The sequence below is a fragment of the Paroedura picta genome, chromosome 6, assembly GCF_049243985.1.
Source record: "Paroedura picta isolate Pp20150507F chromosome 6, Ppicta_v3.0, whole genome shotgun sequence".
NCBI classification, from domain to species: Eukaryota; Metazoa; Chordata; class Lepidosauria; order Squamata; family Gekkonidae; genus Paroedura; species Paroedura picta.
Window position 1 is genome coordinate 67,895,230 of NC_135374.1, and position 16,212 is coordinate 67,911,441.

The 16,212-nt window shown below is 41.5% G+C and overlaps 1 protein-coding gene across 3 annotated transcripts in view; it reads left to right on the plus strand.

Moving 5' to 3' along the window:
- CFAP47 (cilia and flagella associated protein 47) overlaps nt 1–16,212 on the plus strand; it is a 277,930-nt gene that overhangs the window by 148,987 nt on the left and 112,731 nt on the right. For all 3 annotated transcript variants that reach the window (XM_077342939.1, XM_077342940.1, XM_077342941.1), the window contains exon 48: nt 6,567–6,740. In XM_077342939.1, coding sequence (XP_077199054.1) covers nt 6,567–6,740 — 174 coding nt within the window. The remainder of the gene's footprint in view (nt 1–6,566; nt 6,741–16,212) is intronic.

Sequence of the window (16,212 nt, forward strand, 5' to 3'; positions counted from 1 at the left end):
TGCGTCAATCAACAACTGGGGTTTGTTTAATCTACAAAATATTGCAGAAACCCTAGTTAGTCTACCAGAAATACATACTTGAAGCTGTAGTTTGTTTATAAATCACAGCCAGTGTTTCACTCATCTCCTTTGCTATCTCCAAGAAGAATTAGGGGTTGTACTTACTTGCAACAGTTATTCATCCAGTGATCTTTTATGCAGATGCACGTGGAACTGCACAAAGGTACAGATATGCTGTGGAGGTATCAAGCTTTCCTTTTAGCTTTCCCTCTCCCTGGCTTGAGCCAGCTCTTCCAACCTAAATGAGAGGGCAAGGGATACTCCTTCCCTCACCATTGTGGAGGCTTGAGTGAGAGATCCTTGGGAAGCAGATTGCAGCAGGGAAAGGAGGGAAGGATGTGTGCCTGAACATTAACAGTCAAGATGTAAGACTCTCCAACACAGCCTGCATTCAGGCACAAAAATAAAATTGCTAGCACTGCCTTAGCAAATGCTAAGAGAATTTGAATGTGGTGCCTGGAAAGGGTGGAATTTTGGAAGGATGTAACATCACTTCCAAATGACTATAAATTTCCCTAATTTCTATGGTGCAGACCACAGAGACATTAGGAAAATCATAAACTACCACCGTGGTCTATCAGTGGAATCCACTTTGAGAATCAAGGACTTTAAATAAATAAAATACACATATTTCAGAGAGCCTCTTGTGGTGCAGAGTGGTATGGCAGCAGACATGCAGTCTGAAAGCTCTGCCCATGAGGCTGGGAGTTCAATCCCAGCAGCCGGCTCAAGGTTGACTCAGCCTTCCATCCTTCCGAGGTCGGTAAAATTAGTACCCAGCTTGGTGCTGGGGGGTAAACGGTAATGACTGGGGAAGGCACTGGCAAACCACCCCGTATTGAGTCTGCCATGAAAACGTTAGAGGGCGTCACCCCAAGGGTCAGACATGACCCAGTGCTTGCACAGGTGATACCTTTACCTTCTAAATTATCTCATAGTTTCAAAATATTTCATAACAACATTAGAATCTTATAAGCAAAACAAAAAAAAGGAATTACAGCCATTAATTGTGGCTGCGGCTTATCATACCCAATGCAGTTCGCTTTTATCTCCACCCACTCACTACCAAATTATGTGTAAGAACTATAATTATTTCCAGACAAGGTATTTATGTAGTAAAGTGTTGTGTGGTAAAGAAATTGCTGTTAAAAAGAACTGTGGGTGGATAGTGGATTCAAAATAATCAGTCAGACCACTGTATTATAAGACAGTGTGTTTATACTGATACTAATTTCCAAATGCTCATATGGTCAAGAGGAATGTTTTTACTAACCATAGCATTTTATTATATATTCTGCTTGTTTATTTTCTGTAGCATCCTTGGAGATCTTCTAAATTTGAAAGTTGAGATGTGAATAGAATATATTTCTGTTTTATCCCATTGTTCCTCCAGTTATCTCAGTGTAATTACCTTTATTTATTTGGAACAAAGAGCTGGGATAATTGGAATCCAAGGCAGGTAACAGCAATGAAATACAAAATAGGTAAAAAGGAGTAACAAAAACAATTGGTGCAGCTAACCACTAATATGTTCTTTTAAACAAACCACTGTGCAACAAAATCACCCATCTCTTATATTCTTGTCATCACTAGTCATTATCATTACTAGATAATAAATGGCTTCTTGAAAAGAGGGTCAATCTGTCTTTCAGCTTCTCTGGAAAGCTGTTTCAGAAGACTGACAGCACTAAAAAAGCACATGATTGAATAGTAGATTGTATGGGTGGAGGAAGTGAAACACATAACAGATGTTGCTGAACCAAGCAAAGATGAAGTATAGGCTCATACCGGGAGATCTGGTCCTTCAGGAGTATGGGGGTGTGATGGTCTCCATACACACTTCCCCACACTAAGGTGAAATTTCCCTCCATAAATAAAGTGTTCTTCCCTCACTGACTGAGCAGACCTAGTAGTGTGGTTTCTTTGTTCTAAAATAAAGCTGACTGTCACTGACAGAAGAGTTGGCTTTAACTCAGCCCTGGAACTTTATGGGAAGATGTAAGAGTTTTCTTCACTAAAACCTTTTCCAATTGCCACTGAGACATTGTTAAAATCCAATAACAACAAACAAGATTTTAACATAGGGGGAAAGGGTAGATGGAATTAGGAGATAAAGTTTTGTAGTAGTAATCAGGTGTTGTATTATTATTATTGGATTTATTGCCCCCTGCTATCAGCTAAACCATGTTGTGGGTTACATAATACAATACCCCACATAAAATACATAAAAACCATTACTGCACCTGTTAAAACATATTATTTTGGTGGCAAAAAAGCCTATCCTTTTCCCTCCCCAAATCGGACAACTCCCTCTCTGCATCTCAAGTGACAGTGTCTGGGTGCTGACAGTCCACTACCAATGATGATCTAACCTAGAGGGGCCCATCCGATTTCTCATGCCCTGAACTAAACTGAAGACCCCATGGAAGAGCTCCATCTTACAGGCCCTGTGGAACTCAGAAAGCTCTTGCAGGGCCATCAGCTCTTCCAGGAGATCATTCCACCAGGTCAGGGCCAGGACTGAAAAGGCCCTGGCCCTGGCCGAGGCCAGGCAAACCTTCCGGAGGTTGGGTACCACTAGCAAGTTGGTACCTGTAGAGCATACAGTTCTGCAGGGGGCATAAGGCAACAGGTGGTCCCTCCGATATGTGGACCTTAAAGGTCAGAACCTGATCCGGGCGGCAAATGGCAACCAATGCAGTTGTCTCAGCACAGGCTGGATGTTAACCCTCCAAGATGTTCCTGTGAGGACTCCAGTGGCTGCATTCTGTACCAGCTGCAATTTCCGAATCAGAGTTTATTGATCTTAATTTTGGGCTTTAAAGAGTTAATGTACTTCTCCTTAGTTTTTGAGTTTTCTTTAAACTGAGAGGTTTTTATTCCTGTGTTTATGCAAAAACTTCTGAGTATTATTTTGTCTTTGAGTTCCATTGAAGTCCCATCGTTTTGTAGGCTAGTATCCCAAATCTTCTATCTTAGAAATTATTTCCCTCTTAACTCCTAAGAGTTAGTTTCTTTCCACACCAGGGAAATTCTCAACTAATTTCTTCTGTTTAACAAGCAAGGCTCTTTCTTCTCTCTCTAGAAGTTCTCCCCCATTTTCATTGGCCTGATTTGGAAGTTATCACACCACTATAAATATCCCTTTTCCAAATATCTTTCCCAGTTCTCCCAGCTGTATAGGACTGCTTTCAGTTGATGCAGAATACAGATTATCACTTAAGACTGTTTTTCTGTAACTACATTTTCCTCAAACTAGATGTTTTCTCAGCTAAGCACAGATGAACCTTCTTTCAACATGGGCTTCTGTCAGAATCTGCACTAACTTCTTTCCTCAGCAATTTAGCTCCAATATCACTTCTCACAGCTGTTGCTGGCCAAACAGAGCAGCTTGTCACTCTCTGCTTCAGTGAAGAATTTAACCCTTCATTTACTGGTTCTCTGTCACTTCAGCACTTGGAACCTGGCTTTCAAAGTGCTACCTGCCACAGGGTCCAAGGTTGCAAAAGCTTTAAAGTTAAGCACCAACATCTTAAATTGGGGCCAAAAACAAATTGACATCCAACAAAAAAGAATGAGAGTAATGTATTCCCTGTGCCTAACCCCTGATACCAGACAGGCTCCTGCATTCTGTACCAATTCCAGATTTCTAAGTTGCCTTGATGTCAGCCCCATATTACAATAGTCATGCATCAAGACTACTATAGGATGGATCAACATGGCAAGACTGATAGTCACCAAATAAAGAGAAAGTTTTTGTGCTCGTTGCTGCTTTAAAAACTGCATTCTTAGCAACCATAATCCACCTGTATATCTAGTAACATTGTCTCTAAGAGAATCTCTAAAACAATCCATAAGATGGCTCTTTTCCAGCCTACCAGTCTTGGTTTAGCCAGGTTTTCACTTGGCCATTAAGTTAGGGTCTGGGGTCATCTTAGGGAAGAAAACTTGTCCTAGTGAAACCATTTCTGCAGTAGTCTTACCTTAGTGTAACACTGAGTTGAAGTTCCATCTGATGCTTTGAGTTTGTGGCTCTCATTCCACAATAAGGCTTTAAAGCAAGGATCGAATCCACTTAATGCATTCTACATTTACTTCAAAGGAATCCATGCTTTTTCCCATCATGCAATTTGTAATTAACAGTCTTTTTGTGTGTGAGTAGATGCCCAGAAACATTACAAGGTATTTGCATTGCCCCCCCCAACCCACCCCCCAAAAAAAAGAAAAAGGGAAGAGAAGAAAAGAAAAGAATTGTAGACAAACTGGAGCATGTCCAGAGAAGGGTAACAAAGATGGGGAGGGGTTTGGAGACCAAGACATATGAAGAAAGGCTGGGGGAGCTTGGTCTGTTTAGCCTGGAGAGGAGACGACAGAGAGGGGATTTGATAATCACCTTCAAGCATTTAAATGGCTGCCACATAGATGATGGAGCAGAGTTGTTCTCTCTCCCTGGAGAGACAGATCAGAACCAATGGCTGGATGTTAACCAATGGGATGAAATTAATTCAAAAGGAATTCCATCTCAACATCAGGAAGAAGTTCCTGACAGTTCGAGCGGTTTCTTAGTAGAACAGGCTTCCTTGGGAGGTGGTGGGTTCTCCATCTTTGGAAATGTTTTTTAAAAAGATAGCTTTTTTTCCTGATGCACATGAGATACACTCTCAGCACAGAATTATATAATAGTGAAGAGTGGTGACCCTACGCATATGTCATAGGAGGTGGTCTCCAAAATTCTAAAGTTTATGTATATTGGTTGGAGCCATAATTTACAGATCCCATTCAACCACTCAGCTACACTTTATAATACGTTTAGTATAAATATTTTATATAGAGTGTATTGTTACAGTTCTGACCACTGAGGAAGACCCAGTAGGGTAGAAACGCATTTGGTCTTATGCGCTATTAGTTCTGGATAGTTTTTATGTAGTTTTTATTCTGTTTTTAATTGCGCATTATAATAAATAATCAACATTTTTACATTATTTTATTGTACAGCTCAACTTCTGAATTCCTACATGTTAAGGTTGGGTTGTGTTCCTTTGTTGGTTTTGGTGTCTTAATATTCACCCATGAACTTTGTGTGCACCCCCACACACACACACAAACACACACCTACATAACAACTTACTTGCATTGGCAAAAAGGTCACTTTGTAATGGAGGAAGTATGACATACAATCCCCTATCAATGGAATTGCATTTTCATTAGGTTAACAATGGCTAAACATTCACACTAGCAGAGCAAATCAGCCCCCCCCCCCAACCCCCTTGGTCAGCTCATTAGATCACTGAGAATCTCCAAGCTTTTTTGGCAATCCTTCAATAATTTGGGGTGTGTGGGGGGGGGGGTCAAAGAGCTACAGACAGCCAGATAAGTGTTAAAACGATTCAACACACTCCAATCTGACTTCCCCAACACATTAGAAATTATTTTAATTAGAGGCTGCAGAAGGACTAAATTTAGAACTTGCAGAAGAAATAATTGCCTTTTTCAAACAGCATGGAGTTTGGAATGATTTGTTCTAATAAGAAAGAGAAAATGTCATTTACCATTACAGGTGTGCTTTTGATCTACTCAAGAGCGCACTCAGGAGGGAATCCTGAGGGGAGGGTTCTCCCCACAGGTTCAGCTCCTACTCGGGCTCTTTTGGGCAGATTGGTTGCTTGTTATTAATATTAGTGTTCAAAATTACATCTTAACGCAATCACTTAACTTGTATATTTATAGATAAAGAAATACCTACAAAATGCCACAAGTATTCAGTTCTGTGTCCTTTAAAAGTAAGCCCTAGACCTTAGAAGTTTTCACTTGGTGCATGCCTGTGTAATAGTAAAGGTTTCTAGGAGTACATCCAGTCAAAGGAGTGAGAGGTGAGATCAGAATGCTTCAGTCAGCATGGGATTCTTCTCATTAGCCTCAGGGCCAAACAATGTGTTATTTTTTTTTGGTGAGTTGGGTTGAGGTTCTGCAGACATGATTTGCATTACCTGCAGTCACACAGCAGCGGGGGGGGGGGGGGAGGAAGAAGTAGAGTTGGTTCTTATATGCCGCTTTTCCCTACCCGAAGGAGGCTCAAAGAGGCTTACAGTCGCCTTCCCTTTCCTCTCCCCACAACAGACACCCTGTGAGGTGGGTGAGGCTGAGAGAGCCCTGATATCACTGCTCTGTCAGAACAGTTTTATCAGCGCCCTGGTGAGCCCAAGGTCATCCAGCTGGCTGCATATGGGGGAGTGTAGAATCGAACCTGGCATGCCAGATTAGAAGTCCGCACTCCTAACCACTACACCAAACTGGCTCTCTTGAACTCCTTAGAAGCTTAATTCTGCTTGGAACTATGAAATGGGTGGGAAAGGACTCCTTTCTGAGGTTTGAAGAACTACAAGTTGATTCACCAAAAACGTTATGTGTAGTTTGGGCCTCCGTTTTTCTGTCAAACTAGCTCCTAAATGTATTTCAAAAATATTTGTATCTTTGTTAATGATTATTCACTTTTCTTATCCTCATAGGGGAAGCTCATTTTACAAAACGAAGCTGATGGTACAGATCATATCTTTATCTTGACGGGAATTGCAACCAAGCCTTTGGCACTGGATCATATTTTGATAGACTGCCCAGTGAGACAGCTTACACAGAAGATCATAATGGTGCCAAATTTTACTAAGAATGAACTGAGGTACAAGGTAAGATTGTGGAGGTTACACAATAATATCCAACGTACCCCATCCTGGGGGGTGGACAGCTGCAGGGTTGGAGGCAGGGATTATACTGCCAATCTTGTTTTATCCTCTTTTATCTTTGTTTTGTTTTTTGTTATGGGATGGGGCTTTATCATATTTGAAGGATTTTTTTATATTGTACCCCGCCCTGAGTCCCCAGAGAGTGGCGGGCTAAAAATCTTCTAAAATAAGTAAGCTTGTAAAGGAAAAATGTCCTAGGCTCAGTACCATTGTCTCACAAGATCAAACAGATAAAGGTGCCACTGCACTCAAGCTTCCTTCTGTTCTTCTGACCAACATGGCAACTCACTTGAATATAACTGGAATAATTTTCATTTGATACTGACATATTCAGAATGGAAAACTTTGCTATGGCATGATTTACAAAAGAAGAGAAGCTTAAATTGTTACTGTACTTTTCACTGTTGAATGAGTTACTTTGAAATATTTTTAATTCAGAGTTGTCTTAGGGGTTTCTCAGAATGCAGCCACCTTTCATGTTTTTGGATGATAGTTCTGTTGATGGGATCAGTTCAGACTTCCCCTCATGGGTTCCCTCTGCCCCCCCCTTTGGCACAAGCACTGGATTGTTTGAGCATTTCTGCCTTCCTTATATTTCAGTAGCCCCATTTACCCTTGTGTAAAGCGAAGTAGGCTTTCAGACAGCAACTTTGAAGCACAAAAGATAATTTATTTGCACAATCACTTGCCCCTTGACATTGTATAAAACTGAAAACATTTACAGAATGAAACAAAAAGGTTATTGCTGGGGACAAAGGTATGAAGGGTTAAGAGATGATCTGGTGGATTGTAAACCAGAGTAGTAACGTTGGCTTTAATAGTATGCCTACTTTTGTGTAGAGCAAGAGGGGGACATGATCACAGCTTTCTCTGGCTGGAGAGGGAGGCAGAGAGAGGAGACCGGACCAACACTCGCCCAGGGCCTCACAAAGCAGAGCAAGAGAAAGCTGCCCCAGGGACAATGACATTCAATTTTTAAAATAAAACCATCAAAACTTGACCACCCTTTCTGGGTGGGTTTTGGCAGGTGAGTTGTGCCAGAAGTTGTCCATGTGAAAAATTTAGTTCAGATTACAAGCAGAGGCTTTGTTGCCAATACATTGTCTGTGTGCGGGGGGAGTGCATGAGAACCAGTTTTATTAAGAATGGTGGTGGGGATGAACGAAGTTGTCAGAGCATGAAAAACCCCCCACTAACTTGAGGTCATGCAAGTGGATTTTTAAGATAATCTGGATGCTGAAAAATTGTATTAAATGAGTGGTTTTTAAAAGAAAAATTGAGAGTCGATGAAAGCCATAATCAGATCCAGAGGATTGCAGTGGGGGATGAACTATCACACCCTTATCAACTGCCTTGTGGGGGCCTTGAGGCGCAGTTCTCTCTCCCACACTCCTCAACATCTTTTCAGCGCCCTCTGGCACAGCTGGTACAGAGTTTCGGGCTGGGTTGTCATCAATTTTCTGATGACACCCAGCTCTATCTCCTCATGGACGGCTGCCCGGACTGCCCCTGGAACCATTTGCCAGGTGTTTGGAAGGTGTTTGGAAATCATTGCACAGGGTGTGCAAAATGGAGCTTTTTTACCACATTTATGGTTGAGGCTGGCACGGTGAGGTAGATATGATGGGCCTCCCCTTGACTAAGAGGGTCAGCATTTAGCATTGTCATCCATGCTCCCTCTTCCCACTCCTCTATATAGATTTGGGAAGGAGGGTTAGTGGGTTGAAGACCGCCATGGTTCTCAGGAGTCTGTTTTATTGTATGTATGTCCAGTATTGTTTTAATGGGGGTTTTACTGGGCTTTTATATGGACAGATTGTAACCTGCCACAAGCCGGTTTGGGAGTGGCGGGTAATAAGTCTAAATAGTAAATAACAACAACAACAAAAATCAGGTTTAGTATATGTACCTAAGAATTTTTTCAAGGCTAGAAACTAGATCTGAGATCGTTTCCAAAAGGTTTCTAAAATTCCAAAGAGAACCTTCCCATTGGGTACCTAGATGACTCTCTGGGGAGGCTGTATTAGCTTTCAGACATTTAAATAGAGATGGTGTGTCTGAGGGATCGAATAATATTCAAGGTACATCAGTCCTTTTAGAGGTAATAATATCTGAAGTGTCATCATGTTCATCAGCTGATCCTGCTTCTCGATACTGGTTACTAATATGGCTTGTACCATAGGGTTTGGTAATAGATCAGCTTTGGGAGTAGTCCCTGAGCCTTGTCTTGGTTGGTTTGTTAAGGGATCTTGACGGATTCAGCTTGTTTCAGCTGTCGGCTCAAATGTTGTTCTCCACTTCTTCTTTTTTTTATTGGGCAGGGTTAGAATGATAGCCATTATTTGTCCTTGCAGAGAAACTTCTAGTATTTTGTAAATGGAGGTGTTTTGACCCCTTAGCATTACATATGTATTCTATTTAATGTTGGCAATTTTAGATACATAAAATATGCATATATCTCTTTAAAACATGGGCTTTATCACGTAGCCTCAGATTTGGCAGGTTGAAATTCAAATAGAATACCTAATAAAATTTCCCTTTCATTGAGCCAGTTTCAAACTTTTCTTTAAAAGTTTTCTTGGTGGAAATTGTTTGCAGCTAGCAAGCTTTGATAATTTGTAGCCATCTTAATATTTTGTTGTCCAATTAAGACATTGTAATTAGGTAGTATTTTCCTTTGGGTTTTATATTGCAATTAGTGTTCCCTAGTTTTTTTTTAAATAATGAGATATATTAAGTCATTAATTTAATAGCAATGTCATTTCATTAAAAAGTTAATTATATTATGCATATGTTCCTCAAGCTAATAAAAATCTATAATGTATCTGAATTGTGTAGAAGAGGTTGACACTTCCTGTATGGTACGTTACAGCTAGCTACTTGAAGGCTTCCAAAGGAGATATGTTTATAGTATAAATTTAGAATATTAAATTCCAAAGAATTATTAATATAACTTTACACCTTTGGGGAAGATAACATAAGGTTTGCTGATGAAACAACAAATGTTATTAGGAAATATAATTTTGAAAAAAATATTTTTTAAAAGTATATGAAGAATAATGGGGCCTACATTCACAATGTTGTTCACTCTCCTGCTACACTGTGTGTGCAAGCTTCATACAACATCTGTTTAGAAGATATATTGTGGTATGGTGGTAGTATAATGTCTGTAATCCCTGCCTTTTAATGCATTTGGAATAACTTTTGAAAAGAACTTACATACATGGATTCTTCCTGTATGATCATGAATCCTGCATCCCTAGGATTCTCAGTAATGTGGACAAAGTTGTGTACCCTTTATTCATAGAAATGTGAACTAGGCTAGCAAGTACAGTCATGTTCTACCTTTATACATGTTAGCGTTCTTCTGATGCAAATTGTGAACATCCCTATAGCAAACAAAACTGGGAATATATTTATTTTAACAAATTTCTATGCCACCTCTCCAGGGAACCTGCCTAAATTGGTTTACAAAATAAAACATAATAAATGTAAAATTAATCAATAACCCAGCATGAAAAATCCAGTCAGAGCATAAAAACATACAACATTGGACAGCTTAATGAGTCTTACTCAGTTCTCAGGCTAAAAGCATCTCAAAAAGATGTTAAAAATCAACCCTTAATTAAAAGCCTGAGTAAAAGAAATGTTTTGGCCTGGCATCTGAAAGAAAATAGCAGGGGTTGCCGGGCAAGCCTCAAAGGAAAGGGTATTCCCCTGCTGAAGAAGCAGTCCCTGGTTGCCACCCAGTTTATCTCTGAAGGTTCAGACACAGATATCAGATTCAGGACTTACGAGGAAGAACTTAACTGGAAGGCTGAACCATACAGAAGAAGTTAACCTTTGCTGTAACCAATTTAGGGCTTTAGACATAAGAACCAGCATTATGAATTGCCCCTGGAAACAAAGGGGCGGACATTGAAGGTTGTTCAGCACAGGAGTGTTATGATCCCTGTATCCAGCCTTTCATAGAATCATAGAGTTGGAAGGGGCCATACAGGCCATCTAGTCCAACTCCCTGCTCAACGCAGGATCAGCCCAAAGCATCCTAAAGCATCCAAGAAAAGTGTGTATCCAACCTTTGCTTGAAGACTGCCAGTGAGGGGGAGCTCACCACCTCCTTAGGCAGCCTTTGATACTAGCTTGATTGCTATAAGTAAACAAAATCAAGTCCCCCCCCCCCTCCAGTTTTCATCAAAGACATTGGCCGGAGAAATAGGAATAGAACAAGGCCCAATAAAAACAGACCTCTTAGGATATATTAATGTTTTTATTGTTTTACTTTTTTATCAGAATTTTGCATCGTGATTGTTGCAAATTACCATGAGCCTGATGGGTAGGGCAGTCTGTAAGTCAAAATAATGATGATGATGATGTTATTTTGCATTAGCTGAAATTTATGGATCATTTTAAAAGACTGCCCCATGTAGAGCACATTATCTGACCTGAATGTCATCATGGCCAGATTGTTCTTTTGATGGACTATTTAGAAAACCTAGTTTTGTTAGCTGCTTGTTCTATGGGCTTAAACAGAGAAAATGCTGAGAGTTTCAGGAATGCCAGTGCCAATTATTTTCTTCTAAAAATTAGGAATGCAAAGAACTCATATGGACTGTACAGTGGTCCCAATCCAAAGTACACTCCCACATGCCTGATTTTTAGAGGTGGGAGAACATTGGTAAGCTGTAGTCACAGGACAACAGGTGACTTATCTTTTGGAAACCTAATTGCTGTTGAGCACGGCTTTAGCAGCCTTGAATGTATTCTGCCCGTTATTGTCTTTGAGGCATATTTAGAACATTCCTCCCAAGCTGTGCTGGCTGTGACAATTTCAGTCTTTAAGCTATAGCTGCTTTTGACTACATGTTTAACCATATTTATAGCATGGTTCTATTATATATATGTTTGATTATATATATATATATATATATATATATATATGGTTGTGAACTGACCCAAGATGACTGGTTCAATAGGGGTGGCCTATAAATGCAATATAAAGTGCCAGCTAGTCAACACCGTTGTCTTCCCCATAACAACATATGGATGTGATAGCTGGACCCTAAAGAAGGAAGACAGGAGGAGAATAGATGCTTTCGAATTATGGTGATGGAGACGAATGCTGCAAATACCATGGACTGGCCAAAGTTACCAACAAGATAGTTTTAGAGAGGAGCAAACCAACTATGTCATTAGAAGGGAAGATGTTACGGCTAAAACTCACTGACTTTGGACACATCATATGATCAAACTCGCTAGAAAAATCATTAATTCTTGGCATGGTCAGCGGCAAAAGGAAATGTGGTTGCCAAAGGATTCACTGGCTCAACACGATCATAGCCGATACAAGGATGATCATGAACCAACTAAAAAAAGCAGTCAGAGACAGGGGCACATGGCCAAGACTTTCCTATAGAATCGCTGAGGGTCGGACACGACTGAATGGATGACATCATCATCATCATAAATGCAAATATAAATAACTAAACCAACATTTTCCTAACTATAGTGTTCTTGTCATGCCTGAATTACCAGATTCCTGCACAGCATAGTGCTATAGAGTTTCAGTTCCTCACTTGTTTTCAAATGTGTATATTTTTAGTACAGACTTGGAGGCAGCCAGCTGGTGTGATTGAATATTGATGACTGACTTGCTCCAGTTCTCATGTGGTGCCTGGATGGTTGGATCCAGCTGGCTTTTCATTCAGTCTCGCCGTGGCATGGAGCCAACATTTGCTCATGCAGGTCACAATTTTTTGTGATAATTAAAGGTGACCCTAAGCCTTCTTTCTTCACCACTGGAAAAGTTGGTTCCAATCCCAGGTGTCCATGACCATTCACCTTCAAATAGATTGCAGATTATGATAAATTCTAGTTCTTTGCCTGGAGGAGGGGGGAACCCCTTCCCTAGCCAGCTCCTGCTGCCAGTTCTGGGAGCCCAGGCACCAAGGTAAAACACTTGTGGTTGGTTGTTAATAAGCAGTGGCAGTGTTGGGGGTTCAAGCCAGAGACTGCGAGCAAGTTTCATCATCCCCATATGGCGGCAGCCACCAGTCTGAAGGCTGCTGGATCATCTGGGGGGGGGGCAGCCACCATGTGGACAAGGCTGCATGTGTGGCAAAGACTTCAAGCTACCCAGTGACCAGTGTAACAGGCAGCAGCTGCCTATGGTTGATATCTTCTGCCAGGTAATCTATGGGGGAGTGAGACGCAGCCACTGAGCTGCATGCTTAAGGGCAGGACTAGGGCCCCATATGTGTGAAAGTAACTACTGGAAAAAGCACCCCCTCATGGACCAAAGTACAGATGCCACATAGGGGGTGCAAATAAGGGATTAGCTATGAGCATGCCCCAGCAGAGGATCATCTGCAACCCCCATGTGCAAAGGCTGATCTTCACAGCCATCCGAAACAGCATTCCTGGAGTTGCAGGCTGAGCGGAGAGATGGAACTCTTAGCCGGCATGAATGTGGTTGCGGTGGCTTCCAACTTTGTAGTAAGGCTGCCACTGAAATGGCATGACAAGGTTGCTCTGACCACTTCCCCCCCCCCCCAGCAGCCTCCTGTTCCCTCCCTTGCTTTCAGGCCTCCCTTGCTTTCAGGCCTTACGTTTGACACCCCTGCTTTACAGAATCTACAGCTGTCAGCTATATGCCATTAAGTCTCAAGGAGTGATCCACCAGATAGCATTTCAATCTTTCTCAGCCACATGAATTCCATCTTGAATGGATTTGGACAGCTCCATCTTAACCATTGGACCATAGCATCCAAACATTGGAATAGTGCAGATATATTTTGTGACATAGAGCCCAGGGTTGTCATTCTTTTCAGATTAATATTTTGTTTGTCTCTGTATCTGTTTAGATGCTGTATGCCTTGCTGTCCATGTATGTTTACAGTCTTTTCCTGTAACTAACATATTTTTCTTCTTAAAGTTCCCTCAAGATCAGTTGCATCAGTATTCTTTTCTGGAACAGTTCTCATCTTTCCTCCCCATCCAACCTGTCCACTGCCTACTGATTCTCCCCTAATTCATCATTACTCCTTTGACAGTCTTTGATTTCTCCTCACATATGTGCCTTGTCTATCTAAGTAGCAGTCCACATGTTCAGTGGCCTAAGCATGGTGTCTTTTCTATGTGGCCATGATAACATAACTTATCACAGTGTTCTTCTGCACTACACACAGTGCTTTATACAGAAGCAGCTTTAAAAAAGCAACATGTTAGGATTCTGTTAGTTCCTGTACCATCCTGAGCAGGTTTACTCAGTACCCTACTTGGACTTACACCCAAAACAATATTCTTGAGATTTCACTGTTAGGTACCTGACCTGTCACACTGTGTTTGCTAATTCAGTTTTTATCAGTAGTAATAAAGGATTCTCCTTTTAGATATTTTATCCATGTAGCAATTTTTTTTTGCTGATTCCACCCCCCCCACACACACTTTTTCAGTTAGTTCAAATCTGATGTTGATGAAAAGCAGATCCTAGAACATAAAAAGGTTTAATCAGCAGAGATTATTGTGTAGATGGATTGTAAGTTCTAATGTTTTTGAGAACTTTGCAGGACAGTGTTCATAATGAAAATATGCTGTAAACTATTTTTTACATTTCCTGAAGCAAATGTGTCTGTGTCCTGATGCACAGCTGTTACCTTGCTCTTTGTTGGTGAGAAGGTTCCCTGTTGTCAACAGCTGGGCTAAGCCTGGGAGAATCTGGCTGCTTTCCTTATTGCAGTCTGCTAGAGGAAGCAGGCTCTAATTTCTCTTGTCAATAACTATGTGAAAAGTTTAGAAGATATTCACAAATAATCAGTCCTCCAAATTGCCATGTTTCATGTATTGCTGCTAATATACACAATGACGCCCTTGTAGTTCAGAAGAGTTAATAGACTTTGTTCTCTTTTTTTCCTTTATAATATTACTCCGTCCTAACCCAGCCCCCTTTCCATCTACTGATTCTCATACTAACTAAATTTGCTGCCATGGTTTTAATAGTGGTGGCAAATGAGTGTCCTGACATCTGCCTTGAAGCAGGTCTGATTTGATGACAAAGTAGCACTTCTGATACGGTATGATGATATTTAGTAAAAGCTGTCAATTCATTATGCAGAGACTATCTAATAATTGGCAAAGTGTAATATTTTATGTTTAGGAAAACTCAAAGAACTGTGAGAAGAGACTACATTAAAAATACATAGATATCACCTGTATTGGCCTATTAGTACAGGGGAAAATTGTGCTGCCCTGCTGGGCTGTGCACTAGTTACTGATTAATTATGCTCTTGACTGGGAAGCTGAGACCAAATTGTTAGACAAGTTTAGGGTCAAAAACTGAGGGAGTCAGTTCACTAAACGAGGTGGACAAGGGTGTGGAGTTGATTGCTGGGCCAGGGTCAGATGCCAAAGAGAGTCCCAAAACTGTACCATGGATGGGTAGCTGGGGAGCAGAGTCAAAAGTCGAGGCAAAATCAAGAGCCAGGAATGAAGTCAAGAGTCAAGCCAACGTCAGGAACTAGGAATGAAATCAGGAGTCTATCAGGATGGAGCCCCATGGAGAGGCTTGCCCCAAGCCTCTCCTTAAGTACAACTTTGCTGGGTGGGGAAGTCGGTCACCGAAGGCCTTACAGCTGGGTCTAGTTCTCATCTAAGGAAGGAGCCTTAGTTTGAGCCCCTTTGGGACTGACAGTGTGCTGACAGCCAAGTCTTCTGACAGCTGCCAGGTTGGTACGCCTTCACCAACTTCAGCATTCTCTACAAGGCTAGAGGGACTGCTGCTGCAGTTCTGGTGGTGCAGGCAAAAAGAGCTGGGTTACTTCCTGGCCGGGTCCAGGCTGCTCCATGTCCTGAGGGTCTGGCTGATCTCAGTCCCCAGCCAGATCTATGGTATCAGGCTCCAGCAGGCCAGAGGGTGGTGAGCTTGACCTGGGATTGGCATTTGAATTTGCTGCAGCCTATGGCATGCCTCCAGGTGTTTCATTGAAAGGTGCAAGAATGACAGAAATAGTGTTAGGTCACCTGTTTTATTTTTCTTCTCTCAAGATAATCCTAATATTGACTGTTCTTTTTATAATCATTACTAGAGGCAAAGCCCATTGCACCCAGGAAGACAACGGGAGCTAGCATATACACCTGCACTGTGACCTTCCTGGGTTCTGGCCCTCCCCCTCCCCCACTCCCTGCTCAATCTTGAGACCCAGTGTGATGAAGTGGTTAAAGAGTAGCAGACTCTAATCTCAAGAGCTGGGTCTGATTCCTGACTACTCTTCCATATGTAGCCAGCTGGGATGCCAACTTCCAAGTGCGGCCTGGAAACCTTCAGGAAGATGAAAGAGAGAAAGACAGGATGAAAGAGAGACAGAGAAAAATAAAATAAAGGGGGGGGGGGAAGAGAAGGAAGGCATCAGTTCTCCTG